The 14,559-nt window shown below is 38.9% G+C and overlaps 1 protein-coding gene across 4 annotated transcripts in view; it reads left to right on the top strand.

Moving 5' to 3' along the window:
- The window catches only part of COBL (cordon-bleu WH2 repeat protein), a 270,372-nt gene that overhangs the window by 183,164 nt on the left and 72,649 nt on the right, over positions 1-14,559 (top strand). For 3 of the 4 annotated variants that reach the window (XM_032776585.2, XM_032776584.2, XM_032776586.2), the window contains one exon: positions 295-468. The exons of the other annotated variant lie outside the window; for it this stretch is intronic. In XM_032776585.2, coding sequence (XP_032632476.1) covers positions 295-468 — 174 coding nt within the window. The remainder of the gene's footprint in view (positions 1-294; positions 469-14,559) is intronic. 4 annotated transcript variants of the gene reach the window in all.

The raw sequence follows: 14,559 nt of genomic DNA, 5'->3' as shown, positions 1-14,559 counted from the left end.
TTTTACTCTCTGCCAAAACAGCAATTAAGATTTATGCTGATTGAAGTGTATAAATTGTGCCTTACATGTATATATTGGGCCTGATTCTTATCTCATTTAGCTAAATTTAACACCAGCATATATCTGTCAACTTTCTCCTGGTTTACATTGGTGTGAGTGAGAGCAGAATCAGACCCAGACAGAGTGGATGGTTGGGGGGGAGCAGGTGAATACACACACTTCTGTGTGTTTTAAAAGAAACATACAAATAATTGACTTGACAATAAAGTAACTAGCTAATTGATCCTCCTGTAGGTAATGGACGACAGGTGCCACAAAAGCCTCCTAGAGGCAACACACGTGGTCCACCCCAGTTAGTGATTCCCCCACCCCCACCTTACCCTCCTCCTGATACAGACATTATGGATCCAACTGAGTATTACAGTGAAGCACCAGATGTTACAGCACCAACAAACCTGGTACCTAAACGTATGTTTAAAAATCTATGTATTCCTTTTTCATTTCTTTTAATGGTTATTGTCAAGGATAGCTTTTCCAGACTTTCCTCTCTGTTCTCCAGACAGACATGTTTTTCTTTTCCAGCCTCTTCTTTAGAAATGTTCAATGCATTATATCCAAATGATTAATTAATATGAGGTGAATGAAACATTTGCTTATAGATAATATTGCTACAGCTGCTTAGCTCTTATATGGAGATGTGTAAAAATGACTATCACATCATGCAGTTTCATGCATTTCAAAGGAGAAATGTATGGTTTAGTATTTGATTTGTTTCTGCATGAGCATTCTCCCCCTCCATCCAAAAACATAGAGGTGCAATAAACTATTGAGCAACCATTGTAATCTATCAGACTAGTATTTCCCAAGCTTTTGCAAGCTGAAATCCCCTTTCAAGAAAATCAGTCACACCCACCATGTACTGTTAAGGGCCTACTCATCTTAATATGTACATCTTCCAATGCCTCCTGACTAGCCCTGGGTGCACTCTCTCCCTTGGGAAATCTTATCAGACAATGCAGTGTGATAGTTGTACCACTCTTCCTTATTTGTGTGAAACACGGTTATATTTTCGGAGTTATCGTATAGACTTGACTGTTTTCAAATCTTGGTACATGATCTAAGACTCAGATCCTGCAAATGACTCCACATGGGTAAGCCCCCCTTCACACACACACACACACACACACACAAAAGTCAGCAGGGTTCTACACAGGTGCAGTGTCCACTCAGATGCAATAACTTGCAGCATCAGAGCCTGTTTGGTAACCACATAAAGGGTTATGTATCTCTGCTAATCCCACTGAGATCCTTCTCTGGGAAGCTTTCATTGCAAAGATTATACTCTAAGTAGCTCTCTACCTAGGCTTGCCAATTTTGGTTGGATGTATTCCTGGAGATTTAATCACATGACATAATCTTTAATTAAAGATTAATCTTTAATTCCTGGAGGGCCAATCCTGGAGGGCTGGCAACCCTATCTCCACCTAATGTATAAATGTGGGGCGGGGGTAGTTGCCCACTAGCTAAAGCCAATGCATTATTGTTCAAATCTTATTTAAAGAGATGTAGAATGTCGAGTTTTATAAAGGGGGGGGAGGAGGAAAAAGTCTCTATGTCAAGGATTTCTGCTACTAGAAAACACAACTGTTAATGTGGATTAACCTATTTTATTCCTACTAATGTAGGAACAAAATTCTTGTTGTAATTCGATTTTTGGTTCGATACCATCAGCTTGTACACAGTGGTTCTCTTTTTAAAGATCTGTTCTGGACTTGTTTTAATCAGTATTTGTGCTTCAACTGACTTCCTATCTTTACGATATTCTGCAATGCTCCTCTGCTCCATTCTTGCAATCAAATGCCTTTTAATCAATTCTCCTCTGATTTTTATCTGCCGGATCATTTTGTTCTTAAACAGATGTGATATCCCAGCTAAATGTCTTTGATTTAAGCTTTTACATGGAAACATTACATGAGCTTTTAGTATCCTCAGCTCATCCAAATCAAGGAAGCAGAGCTTAGTACATCTTTTAAGGACTTTTATTCAATATTGGACCTGGGCAAATCTGCACCTATTGCACCTTCATATTTATACTCTGTATTCCCCTGGAAATATACATATACATACTTTATATGCTCTTGATCAATTTCTGCAGTTCCCGCACAACTTTATTCCTGGGGGGAGAAAAGGAGAAAGAAGGCACCACATTGCTTAGTGTGCACTAAAAAGTTGCTCAGATGCCACAGTGAGAGATACAGAATAAGAACCTGAATAGAAGTAAATGATGATGTCTTGTAGGCCATTCACAAAAACACAGATCTCAGCGATTTTACGAGGAAATCCCCTTTTTCTGATGGTGATATCAAATAACTCTGCAAATCTCAACAAATAAACTATCTTTTCCATTGGTGGAGCAGAGAGCGTTTCACAGCACTGAGTGGGAGGAAGTACATTTCTACTCTGTGCTCCTGCTTTGTCTTCTGATACTGCCACTTTCGAATTCATAAGCAATGGGGTGAATAGGAATTTTGCCATTGCCTTCAATGGAGCCAGGATTTCACCCATGCTTTCTTGACATCCTTTACTGTGGCTGCCCTGGCATGTTAATAGACACTACAGCCCAGGGGGGCTTTGCTCATGTGGCAAAAATGGAAATATTCATTTAAAAGGTCACTAAAAACTGCTATTTGTACCAGAGTACTGGATCCAAATTTTCAAGTGTAGGCGTCTCAGTGTCACTTCAGTGAAAGTTGTGGGTGCTCAGAGCCTTGGAAGGTCAGGACACTTTTAAGTGCCTAAAATTAAGCACCTAAGCTTGAGAAAGTTGGCCTTAAAGACAGGAAATGAGAAGATTGGGGGGTTGGGTGGGTTAGAACCACACATGAGTTTGCAATGATGTCCTGTTGCCTGAGAATGCTTTGTACACTGTAGATAGGACCTACGCAGACAATTCAAAGAGCATAGATTTAGATTTAGACAATAAAAGTGTTTTCTCATTAAAAATGTGGGAGGAAGAATAAGTTATTGATGTCTGATATTAATGGAAAGTATGTTTGTTCTTAAATGACTAAAGAATTCACGCTGGTGAAGATCATATCCTAATGTTGACCAGGCAAATTACCACCTCAATCTGTCTTCTCATGATTGCTGTTTCAGAGCTCAAACTCTGTGATCATTTGTGGCAAGTTACATTCCTATCCCTTATTCTCTGCCACCTCTTTATCAGGCATTACATCTCTTTCTTTATTCCCCCCTGCCAACCAGACAGTTGTCCCATTGTGCTCCAAGAAGCCTATATTGAAGAATAACCATTTCGTAGGCGTTAGATGGGGGTTGGGGGGAAATCACTCTTCACAGTTTCCCAAACTTATGTGGAGTGTAAGTCGTTCATGAATAGGGCCTTTCATGAGATATTTGAGCTTTTCTGCCTTAATGGTAAGAGTGTTTTCCGCAAACAACAGTACAATTGTTCTACATGATTTTTGCTCTTTAATCTTATTGTCATTAACTGAGCTTTCTTTTTAATATTTGCACCACTAGACACTGATATATGTTTTGTACGCATGTCTTGAAATATTATATTTGTGGGATCCCTTTTCCTCCCTTAACTTATTAATCTGGCTGTTTTGTGACCTGTTATTCTGAGTTTGGTTGAGTTTTGACTGTAGTTCACAAATGGAGACTCTGTTACATCTGTTGCATGGAGTTTGATTTTGCCCCATAATTTGTATGTTCTTAATGAATGAACTGTTAACAAGCTATCTATTATGCCATGTAGAGGATGCTATACTTAGAGCTGATACTACAGTATGTTTTCTTAAAATGGTTTGAAACAAGCCGTTTGAATAGCAGACTTACTCCTGTGTTATTTATATGGTATCTTTTTATTTTGTCATGTTATGAACCACAAAATAAAAATACAATAGAGAACTAAAAGTTAGTTTAAAATGGATAAATATTTCACCTTCTTATTGGGTCAGATCCTGAAATCCATGCTTCCCTCTTATGCAGTCTGGCATACCAGTGAAGTCAATAAGAGTTTTTACTGAGTAAGGATGATTAATTGATGTAGTTATAACCCTTCTGCCAAGTGAAGCCAGCAGCAACAAGGGCCGGGTTCAGTATTAAATTTCTAAAATGTAACTATAGGCACCTAGCCCATAAACTGAAATCCTAATTTGACCCAAAATTTGTATTGTATGCAAAAATAAAGTACCATACAATGATCAAATATCGTCCATTAACATAAAATTGGGGGGAGGGATTGCAAGCCTATTTTCCAGTTTTATTAGATGGATAATATACCAAGATGTATATTTGTAGCTGACTGGTAATTCAATTCTGTTTGAGGAGAACAGGGAGTTGATAAGATACCTCTTTCCTCCCATCCCGTGTGTTGTTTTTTTAATGAAAACCTTGTGTGACAGAGCTCATATAACCATAAATGACAACTGATGTGAGAGTGAACAGTTCTACAAACACCTTCAGCACCTCCATTCAGTAACTTAAGGTGGAGGTATCTGGTATTGTCTGCCCTTTAAGGACAGTTTCTAAAGACTGAAGTTTATTAATTTTAAATAAAAATAACAGGAGACATTCATAGTGGGGAAGCCATCTTTTCATAGATGAAAAGATTTGAGTACATGTAAATTAGCTCTGAAATAAATGGGCTACTCTCTGGGCTGTTTGGCTAGTCAGGGAGGTGTTGACATCACACACCTATCACAACAGTTGCAAATAATCAATGTCCCAGATTTTTTTCTCAGCATAAGATGCTAAGATTTATGTGAGCCTAAAGAGTGAGCTACCCTCTCACTGCTTAGAGATGGTCCCTAGAACGTAGTTAAGGTGCATTGAAAGGGTAGTGTAGAGAAGCTTGCCTGGCCAGTCCTCCTGCCATGCCTGGCCTGTGACTAAATAAAGAACTTCTAGCTCCCAGACTGTCAACCTAGCGCCTTCTTTGGGCATTAAAGTTCACTCCAGAAAAACAGAGATCACGTGCACCTTGAGCATGTATGCATGTTGTTACATTGACTACAGAGAAATTGAGCCTGCTTTTTCAGTGATGAATTTGGCCCCACAAATCCAGGCTCGGATTTTCAAAGGAGCCTATGAGAGTTACATACCCAAATGCCTTTGAATTTCAGTGGGATTTGGCTCTTTTAAAAAGCTAACCCTGAAAGTTAGTTTGCATGCTAGCCATTCTTTCATTTTTGCCTTCACTTATGTTTATATGTTTTATCATTTACTTTTTTCCCAACAGTTTATTGTTGTGCATCATTCCCTTCACACACCAAGCACGTCTGACAGAACTTGCCTCATTCTATGACCTTCATATCTCTGACGCCTCCCGTTGTCTCTGCTACCCTGACTCTTCCATTGCCTTTCTTCCTTCCCTGCTAGAAGAGCTCCTTTTATCTGACTGAAACCTTGGCTTCCTTTCTTTTTGAACTTGTACACCTTCATTTAATTAATGTTGATTACGTTTGGCTTTGTTTCACACTCATTCGTTAAGTGTATTCTCTAGAACTGAAGCCTGCGTTATACAGATACATATCACCATCAAAAAGATTCCTAATTCATATGTCTGTTTAGTTACAAATTATTCTTGTTGCTTTGGGTCAATATTTAATTTGATTCGGTGTTTCACATTTTTTTTCCTTACATGCAATCTGTTTTACAAATTTATTGAAAAGGTTCTAGTACAATTGCTCATTTTTCTATAAGGCTAGGCATTTTGCAGTCTGCATTTTCCCAAGCATTTTATGTTTTCCCTTATTGCAGCTATTTTGTGCCATCTGGATAGACCTGAAAGTGAGCATGGCCTAAAGTCCAAGATTCCTTTCATATCTTGGCCACTGATCAAGTTACTGAGTTAAAAATAGAAACCTTAAAGGTCTGTCGGACCTATAATGGGCCTAAACAGAAAACTGAGGATAAGTACCAAGTACATTAATTCATAGCCTTTACTTTTACTTTTCAAACTAATGCTTACTTTGATTAATTTCTTCTTGGTTCTACAAACACACTATGGAAACTAAAGTATTTGTCATATTTCTGTAACAAGATTCAAAACATGGTTTGCTCTAGATAAATCTGATTCTGCAGGTCTTCATTTTTCATTTACAAAAGGAATATGCAGATGATTATAGTTAAAATATGAACTATTGGTAGGATCACACCCACCTAAAACTCTTTGCACTGAGGACACTTGTTCATGCAAACAGCTCCCCAGCATATTTTTTTAACTCATTCTGGATCATAACCATCGGTTTTATGAGCTGAAACAGTGTACACACCCAAAACCCTATTCTGCCTTCATGGGTAACAGGTGTTTAAAATGTTTGTTATTTAAATGAGTGTGATGTAGAATGTGACTCTTACTTATATCACACAAAATTCTTATTCTACCCTAAGCAAAATCATATGCCTTTTGGATCCTTTCCAGGTATGCAAAAAGAGGAGAAAGAAAGCAGAGTATTCCTACAAAGAGCTTGGAATATGATGAGAAAGAGTTTTGACAGGTCTTAAGGATAAAGTGACTATTATGTGTTCAGTTACACCTGTTTTAAGAACCCACTCAAGGAATCAACACATACTGCAGAGTCTTCTTTAACAAAAAATAGAGCAAAATTTTACTCAATATATTGTAAGGTATTTTGGGGAAGTCTCTTAAGAAAAGAGGCTTTTGTGCAGGTTTTGTTGTAATTCTCCATTCTTTAAAACTTTGTAAATGTTCACAAAATGTTGGGGTAATCAGTCTCCATTACTACAGTTTTACACTGCTTGTAACTACATTAAAATCCCTGGAGTTCCACTGGTATAAAACCAGAGTAATGCAGTCGTGAGTTGCACCTGGTGTTGTTTTAAGTAGGATTGGTCAAAAACATTTTTGTTCAATGGAAAATTAGATTTTAAACTAAAGAAAATTTTTCCTGAAAAGTGTGTGCATTCTTCAAAAAAAATCAGGGGGTTTTCGGTTTGAAAATTGGAACCCTGAAAAACAAAAATCTCCAGTGGAAGACTTTTGGTTTTTTGACTAAAAGCTTTTCTGTTTCCAGCCAAGCTTCCTAAAACCAAAAATTTTTCAACAGTAAAAACGTTTTGGCTAAAAACAAGAATTTAGCCCAGTGTCTTTGAAACATATGTCAGCTACTTTGGCCTTTATCTTGAACCATTGACATTAATGGGACCTTGCCAATTGACTTCACTGGGAGCAGGAGCAGGCCCTTTGTTCACTAGGGTAGTGTCTCAGCTTAGCATTGGTGGAAGTGTACATTGCTTGGTTTTACTGTCCATATTATTCCATGAGGGCAGTAGAAACATAATGAGAATTACATGGGAAAGCTAATACCAAATTGACTATAAGGACTATTGAATTCCAACAAAGTGTGTTTGTCAACTCATACTAAGCTGAAAAATGAGTGGGAAATGGTGTGGATTTAATTTGCTCAGCATTTTGTTTCTCCACCAAATAGAGTTGGCTAAATATTTTCCTTCAGCACCAGATAATTTAGGATGGTAAAAAGAACTGTGATTGAAAATGTAATGACTCATTTGACGGAAGGAGGGGAGAAATATGTGGATAGTTTATAAATCACAAAATAACTCAATTATTTGAATTCCAATACATATGAAAAGTCAGTGCCAAAATGACCATAGGGAGATTCTTAAGTCATGATGGATCCAGTTTTGAGATATGCCAAGTACCATTCAACTTGTACTGCATTCAGTAGAGTTGTAGGCGTTCATTACTACTCCAGATTAGGCTTTGGTGAACCACCGTAGGAATTGTCTGGTGTTACTGTAGCCACCAGAGGGAGCCCATGTTGTCCCTTGGATGCAATAGGCACCTAATGAAGAAGATAAAAAGTTGATTTCAAAAAATAAATATTGAGTTATACCACAATGTCCATGTTTTCAAAATTCCATAACAATGAGAAATAGTTTACTGGGGGGGGGGGGTCATTTTCAAAGGTAAAGGAAAGACTCTTTCTAGACATAGTCTATAAATTCTTATAGAGAAAGTATGAAAAAAACATTTTGTACGTGATGTTACTTTAATGATTATGTCAGGGCACCTGTAGCAGGGTGCTGGTGCAAAGGCACCTAATTAGCCCCTGCTCAGCCAGCCCCAATCAGGGGAAATAGATTGGGGCTGGGGAGAAGTTTGGTGCCTGACCTTTAGAACTGGCTGAACCTGCAGACCTGAGGGTTGAAGGGCTATAAAGGCTGGCTGGCAGCCAGAAGAGGGGGGAATGGCCAGAGGAAGGTCAGTCTCCAGGCTGAGGGCAGACTCTGTGCGGAGGAGGAGACTGTAAGGCCTGCAAGCTGTATATAGTATACTGCTGGTGGTGGGAGAACCTGGTGTAAATAAAGACACGGGTGCTGAAGAACTAGTGGCCTCTCTGTGTTTTATTGGAGCCACCAGTGGGCCCCAGGAAGAGTGACGGGCAGAGAACTTGTTACAGCACCAAACCCAGATTGTTACCAAGGCTCTCATAGTGTTTTTTTGTGTTGGAATATGTGTATATGTGTGTTACCTACAGAGCCACCCAGAGGATTCAGGGGGTCTGGGGTCTTCGGCGGCGGGGGGCCCCTGCCTCCAAATTGCCGCCAAAGACCCGGCACTTCGGTGGCGTGTCCTGGAGCAGAAGGACCCCCCGCCGCCGAATTGCCGCCAAGGACCTGGAGCGGAAGAAGCTCTGGGGGCCAGGGCCCCATGAAAGTTTTTCGGGGTCCCCGGAGCAAGAGAAGGACCCCGCTCCAGGGGCCCTGAAAAACTCTCATGGGGGCCCCTGTGGGGCCAGGGTCCGGGGCAAATTGCCCCACTTGCCTCTCACTCTGGGCAGCCCTTGTTAGCTATATGTACATATGATAGCTAACCAAATTCTGCATTGCCCTGTACTTTAAGTATCGGAGAGGTTGCAGGGGCTTCCCTGTGATCTGCAAGCACAACTGCACAGGAACGGGACACATTTTCAGCCTAGTGTACAAGAGAATTGTGATACATGATGATGTGCTGTGGTGGAAAGATTTTTATCATCAGGAGTTTTACAGAACTTTTCAAATGTCTTTAGAGATTATTTTAGTATCCTTCCACTTGTAAAAGCTGGTGTCTTTGTTACCAGAGAGGGTAATTAACCACTGGAACAGTTACCAAGGGTGGTGGTGGATTCTCCATCATTTGTCAATTTTTAGTTTTTAAATTAAATTGGTTGTTTTTTTCTAAAAGATAGATTCTAGTTCAAAGAGAAATTAATTCAGGGAAGTTCTATGGCCTGTGTTATGCAGGAAGTCAGATAGGATGATCACAGTGATCCCATCTGGCTTTATATTCTATGAATCTGTGAACCATCAGTCCATTTGCTCAAGGATCAAAGGAAGAGAAAAAAGTAAGGTTTTATAAACCACTAAAATATATTTTATACATAATGTCATAGTTTTAAGGTCCATTCTCGTAGACCTTTCTAAAGATTGAAATGATATCTGTGTTTCCCTTTGAGAAGCTAGAAATTATCCCTTTTCAGTGGTAGGGCTACAAGATACCAATCCTTACATTCATTATATTGTTATGTGTAGAAAATCTATCACCAGTCCAGAACTGAATCTTACTCATCCCAGGCCTCAAGCAGGTGTAATTTAGGAAGAAAATTCTAATTTCATATTTGCAAGAAGAAGGAGGAAACCTCTTTCTGGTAGATTGATACTTGATTTTATTTATTTTGTCAACTGTTTGAAGCTAGTCATGGGATTGGAAAGTTAGAATAAGTACCAGAGGAGCTGTATTACTGGGTATGTGATCCTGTCCTGGTTTGTGATAAATTGCACAGGCATGTGATATATTTATTTATGTAACATATGCCCATGCCATTTATCGAATGCCTATCACCTCCCCATATATGGGGAGGGCAGTGAGAATGTAAAATGAAATCTGTGGGCCTGATTCTGATGTGCCCATTAATTACATTGACACCTGCTCTTCATAGATTCCAAGGTCAGAAGGAACCATTGTAATCATTTAGGATGACCTCCTGTATTAACACAGGCCATAGAACTTCCCCACAATAATTCCTAGAGCAGATCTTTTAGAAAAACTAGCAGTCTTGATTTTAAAATGACCAGTGGTGGAGAATCCACCATGACCTTTGGTAAATTGTTCCAGTGGTTAATTTACCCTCACTGTCAAAAATTTACACCTTATTTCCAGTCTGAATTTGTCTAGCTTCAGCTTCCAGCCATTGGATCCTGGTATGCCTTTCTCTGCTAGATTGAAGAGCTCATTAAAGACCTTTTACACTGTCAGAGCAGTATAAAAGGGCCTTACTGAAAATAAGATTCAGTCCCTGTGTGTGTGTTTATAAGAAAGCAGTGCTTTCTTTCTAACTTGGCTTCAGATCACTTCCATGACTCTCAACATATATTTAGTACATGCAATAGGTACCATTTAAGTTTCCATACTAAAATACATGTTATTTTAAAAGATAGAACATAACTTATTCCATGTTGTTACTACTGTTTTCTAAGCTTATCACAAAGCTGTGAACTCCCCGCTCCAGGACGGAGAGTCAAACCTACTGCCACAGTTTACACACTTCTTACGCAAATGTCTCATGTAGCAGAGCAAGAACACCTGTGTGGCTACATAAATACACCATTGAAAATTACAGCTAGTGACATAATTTGGTATTGGAGAAACACTGTACAAGAAAATATGCACAATACCCTTCCTATTCCAGTAACCCCTCTAGAAACTGGAGTTAATGTACACATCCCCTACTCACTGTTTGGAAGATATTGTCCTCTGTCTGTATATCCACAACCCAGGAAGAGATTGCTTTACCAGTTGTTTTCAGTATACTCTGCTGATATAATAAGGGGAATGATCCTGCAATGTCAGTGGGTGTTGAAAGTGCTTAGCATCAGGCCCATAACAATACTTAAGTCCATACAGAACTTTACGTCTCCGAAGTATGTACAAACACTAATGAATCCCCTATAGCACCTTGAATGTAAAAGATGACATAGCAACCTGTCCTGTTCTAAATACTCTAATCCAGTCAGCAGTTCCTAAAATTTAATCACAAATCCTCTCACTTTCCCACAGTTTAAGAAAATTCTGCAGAGAATGAAACAGGCTTAGGAAAATATAGCCACCCTTCCTAATGATGCCTATATATTTCATTATTTGTACATTTGTGCCACTACTATGGCATTAAAGATAATAGATATGACTCTAGAGGATCTGGGTCAAAATCAGCCCTGGCATAAGAAGGCACAGTTCCATTGTACTCTATGAAATTTTGCATGCTTTTGCCAAAGCTGAATTTGACTCTTTGACTCTGGCTGTGTGATTAATTTATGAAGTGTGGAACAAACCTACATTTCAGACTTTCCAGACTAACTGGAAGCAGCAAGTACCAGGACTCTTTCATGGAACTCTGTTCTTGTGAGATTTTCAGCCCATCCCACACACACAAGGACAATGCGGCTAAAGTTGTATGAGTGCTTATCCTATGAACTGAATTCTATATTTTTAAGGCTTGCCCCTCTCTTCTCAAAATAAGGAAAATGTACCGTTGCCTGCCTCCTTAGCAAACCCTTACTGATTGGAAAGCACTGAAAACATGCCTAATTGCCATTTTAATTTGGAGGCTCTCTTACACACCCAAATATAAATACTCTTGTACTCTATCACTAGCAGAGCTGCACTGAGCACCTCTCTCATGTTATTTGTGTATGTGTGTATTCTTTTGGAATCTCAAGCTGGATGTGAATTTCAGGGCCTCCTACATGTATAATGGGCCGAACCAAAATCTCAAAGGTTGACTGAAATACAAATCTGAAATGTATAGCTCAGGCCCATCGTGTTTTAAAAGGGATCTTGGGAGTGAAGGCTCCCAGTAGTGAGTGATTGGGAGTTCTCTGATCCTCTGCCTCAGGTAGCTCATAATTCCCATAGCCTAGCGCTTGCCCCTCCTCAGATGCTCACTTCTTATTTTATGTGATAGGACAGACAGCTTCTCTATCTGTAAATACTGGCTAAAATGCTCTCTTTCTATATTCTTCCTTATTTTCCATTCTAAAAACTAGAGAATTCTGCCTATGTACATTCATTTCTGGGTTTAGAGTATTGGGGAACAAGGGATTGAGGTCAGAGGCAGAGACCTGTTGTGTCAGGTCCTTTTGGGAATGCAGTAATTGGTTCTTGGCTTGTATTAAGGACATACTTCCCAACCTATTGTACCATAAGCTAAAGGTGGGACATAGTGGAGGACAAAACCTAAAATGAGGGGTGGATGGACACAACATAACAAGATGATCATGAGAAGCAGGAGAGCTATGGCTGGCACAGTCATTTTCCCTTTCATGGTTGCCAGAATAGTTCATTAAGAATAGAACTGGTAGAAAAATTGTGTGTATGAAAACTAAGAAATTGAAAATTTTGAAAAAAAATAATTCCACGGGTTTCTGAAAACAATCATTTTTATTTGAAATATTTGATTGAAAAAGTTTGGTTTGAAAATGTTTAGGTTTTGAGATTTTTTCTTTCTTTCCTTCCTTTTATTCCTTTTTTCCCGTCTTCTATTTTGCCACCAAAAAAGGATAAATAACAAAAAGGGAGAAAAGGGGAAAAATCATTCTGGGATTATAAAAAAATGGAAAATTTCGAGAAAAAAATATTTTTGTCTTATAAAGGCTTTTTTAACCCCGAAAAAAATTTTGTTGAGGGGAAAAAATATTCAACCAACTCTACTTATGAGATATGTGCATCACAATCAGGACCTGAGTGTAGCAAATGTAACAGGCAGTCATCTATTGGCATAACTTTAAATCCAAAACCAATATTTTCTTTATTTGAGTTTAGTTTGTGTATGCTGGATGAAATAAAGAGTATGGCCCCTTTGAGAGAGAGAATTCTGGGAGTTTTACTGAATATAAAAGCTAGCAGAATTGCTCCAGGAACACAGATGCTCTCTGCACCAACATGGTTTAATGAAGCCTCTGAAAAGGCCAGCCTGTGTCACTTCAAGGCCTTGTTGAAGGTAGGAACTGGAAGCTTTGTGACAAAATGCAAGAAACGTATTGATTATTTTGAGCGAGGTATGTTAGGCTTATATTTAAACTCCTTTGGTTTTGGTTCACTAACAGTCCTACAGCCGTGTAAATCAACCATCTGGAGCCATACAGTTCCCTTTTGACAAAGTACTGGTAAAACCTGTCCCACTTGCCGCTCCAAAGAGAAAAGCTGCAAGTGTGTTTTCAGAGAAAAACTTAATCCATTGAAAACTATTCGAGATGAGAGTCTGTGAAAAACTAGAGCAATCTGCTGATTAAGCATTGGCCATGTGCGTAAAAGAAGCTTGGGGGTAGCTTTCATTTAAGTACCCAAGTTTTCCAGATGAAAACATTTGGTTAAAAAGAATTCATACACTGTAATTTGCTTGTTTGCTCCACTCCTTTGTGGACATGCCCAGCTTCTTCTGTACCTGGCAACTTTCCTGTGCTATGTACACCAAAGCTGAAAAATATGATTCAGATATTTCTCAAATGAAATCACCAATCACATTCACTTTCCCACACGCTCAAAATACTCTCCAGAAAAAGAAATAAAGTAACTTCGGTTCACTTTCTTTGTGCATGAAATAAAAATCTGTTTGTAATACAAGGCTTTGACAATGTGATGTCAATAGGATACAGTACACGTGCCTATGATGTATTTTCCTTCTGAGTGAATTTAGTACTTGTAAAAAAGTTACCATACTGATTGCACTGGACACTAAAACCCTCACTCTAAGTACACCACAGACACTGATAACTAATTACCATCTTGCCAGCATGACTAAATCTTCTGAAGAGGTCACTCTTATTCAGTGCATGGCCTCTTTGCTGAAACTGTAAGCAAGATTTCCAGTCATGAAGGTGAGTTTTATCAGGATCAGTGGATCTCTGTTTTCTCCCTAGAGTTCGTAGAGAATTTTCCAGCCAAATGGAAAGAAAATAGCTTTTTGTCAGGAAAAAAAAGGTTTGAAAGTAAAACAGAACCAAAAAATGGCATCTGAAAAGAGAAGGCGAAAGGGAGAAATAGGGGTGTTGGGAGAGAAAGAGATGGGGGAAAAATACTGAAAATGAAATCTTTTGTTTAAAAAAACACACAACCAAATGAGTTGGGGTTTTGGTATTTTCCCCCTTTCTCTCCCTCTTTTGTTCCTCTGTCCTTGCCCTCCTTTATCAAACATTTTTCACCAAAATCTTTTTGAAATTCCCCAGGGGCTGGGATGAGGGAAATGATTTTTCTCAGCCATCCCTAACCTGGTTTAAGACCACTAGCTCAATTGCAAAGCTTCATGTCACTAAACCATTTCCTTGATCCAGCCTGTCTTTTATGGGGAAACATGTACACAAAAACCTCAAACTCCAGATATAGCCTTGATCCAGCAAAACATTTGTCATAAATAGATAGCTAAGGGTTAATGTTTCTTTCACCTGTAAAGGGTTAACAAAGAGAACCAAACACCTGACCAGAGGACCAATCAGGAAACCGGATTTTTCAAAGCT

This window comes from Chelonoidis abingdonii, chromosome 2 (genome assembly GCF_003597395.2).
Source record: "Chelonoidis abingdonii isolate Lonesome George chromosome 2, CheloAbing_2.0, whole genome shotgun sequence".
NCBI classification, from domain to species: Eukaryota; Metazoa; Chordata; order Testudines; family Testudinidae; genus Chelonoidis; species Chelonoidis abingdonii.
The sequence above is the reverse complement of the archived record's forward strand: the minus strand, read 5'-3'. Positions and strand labels throughout refer to the sequence as shown.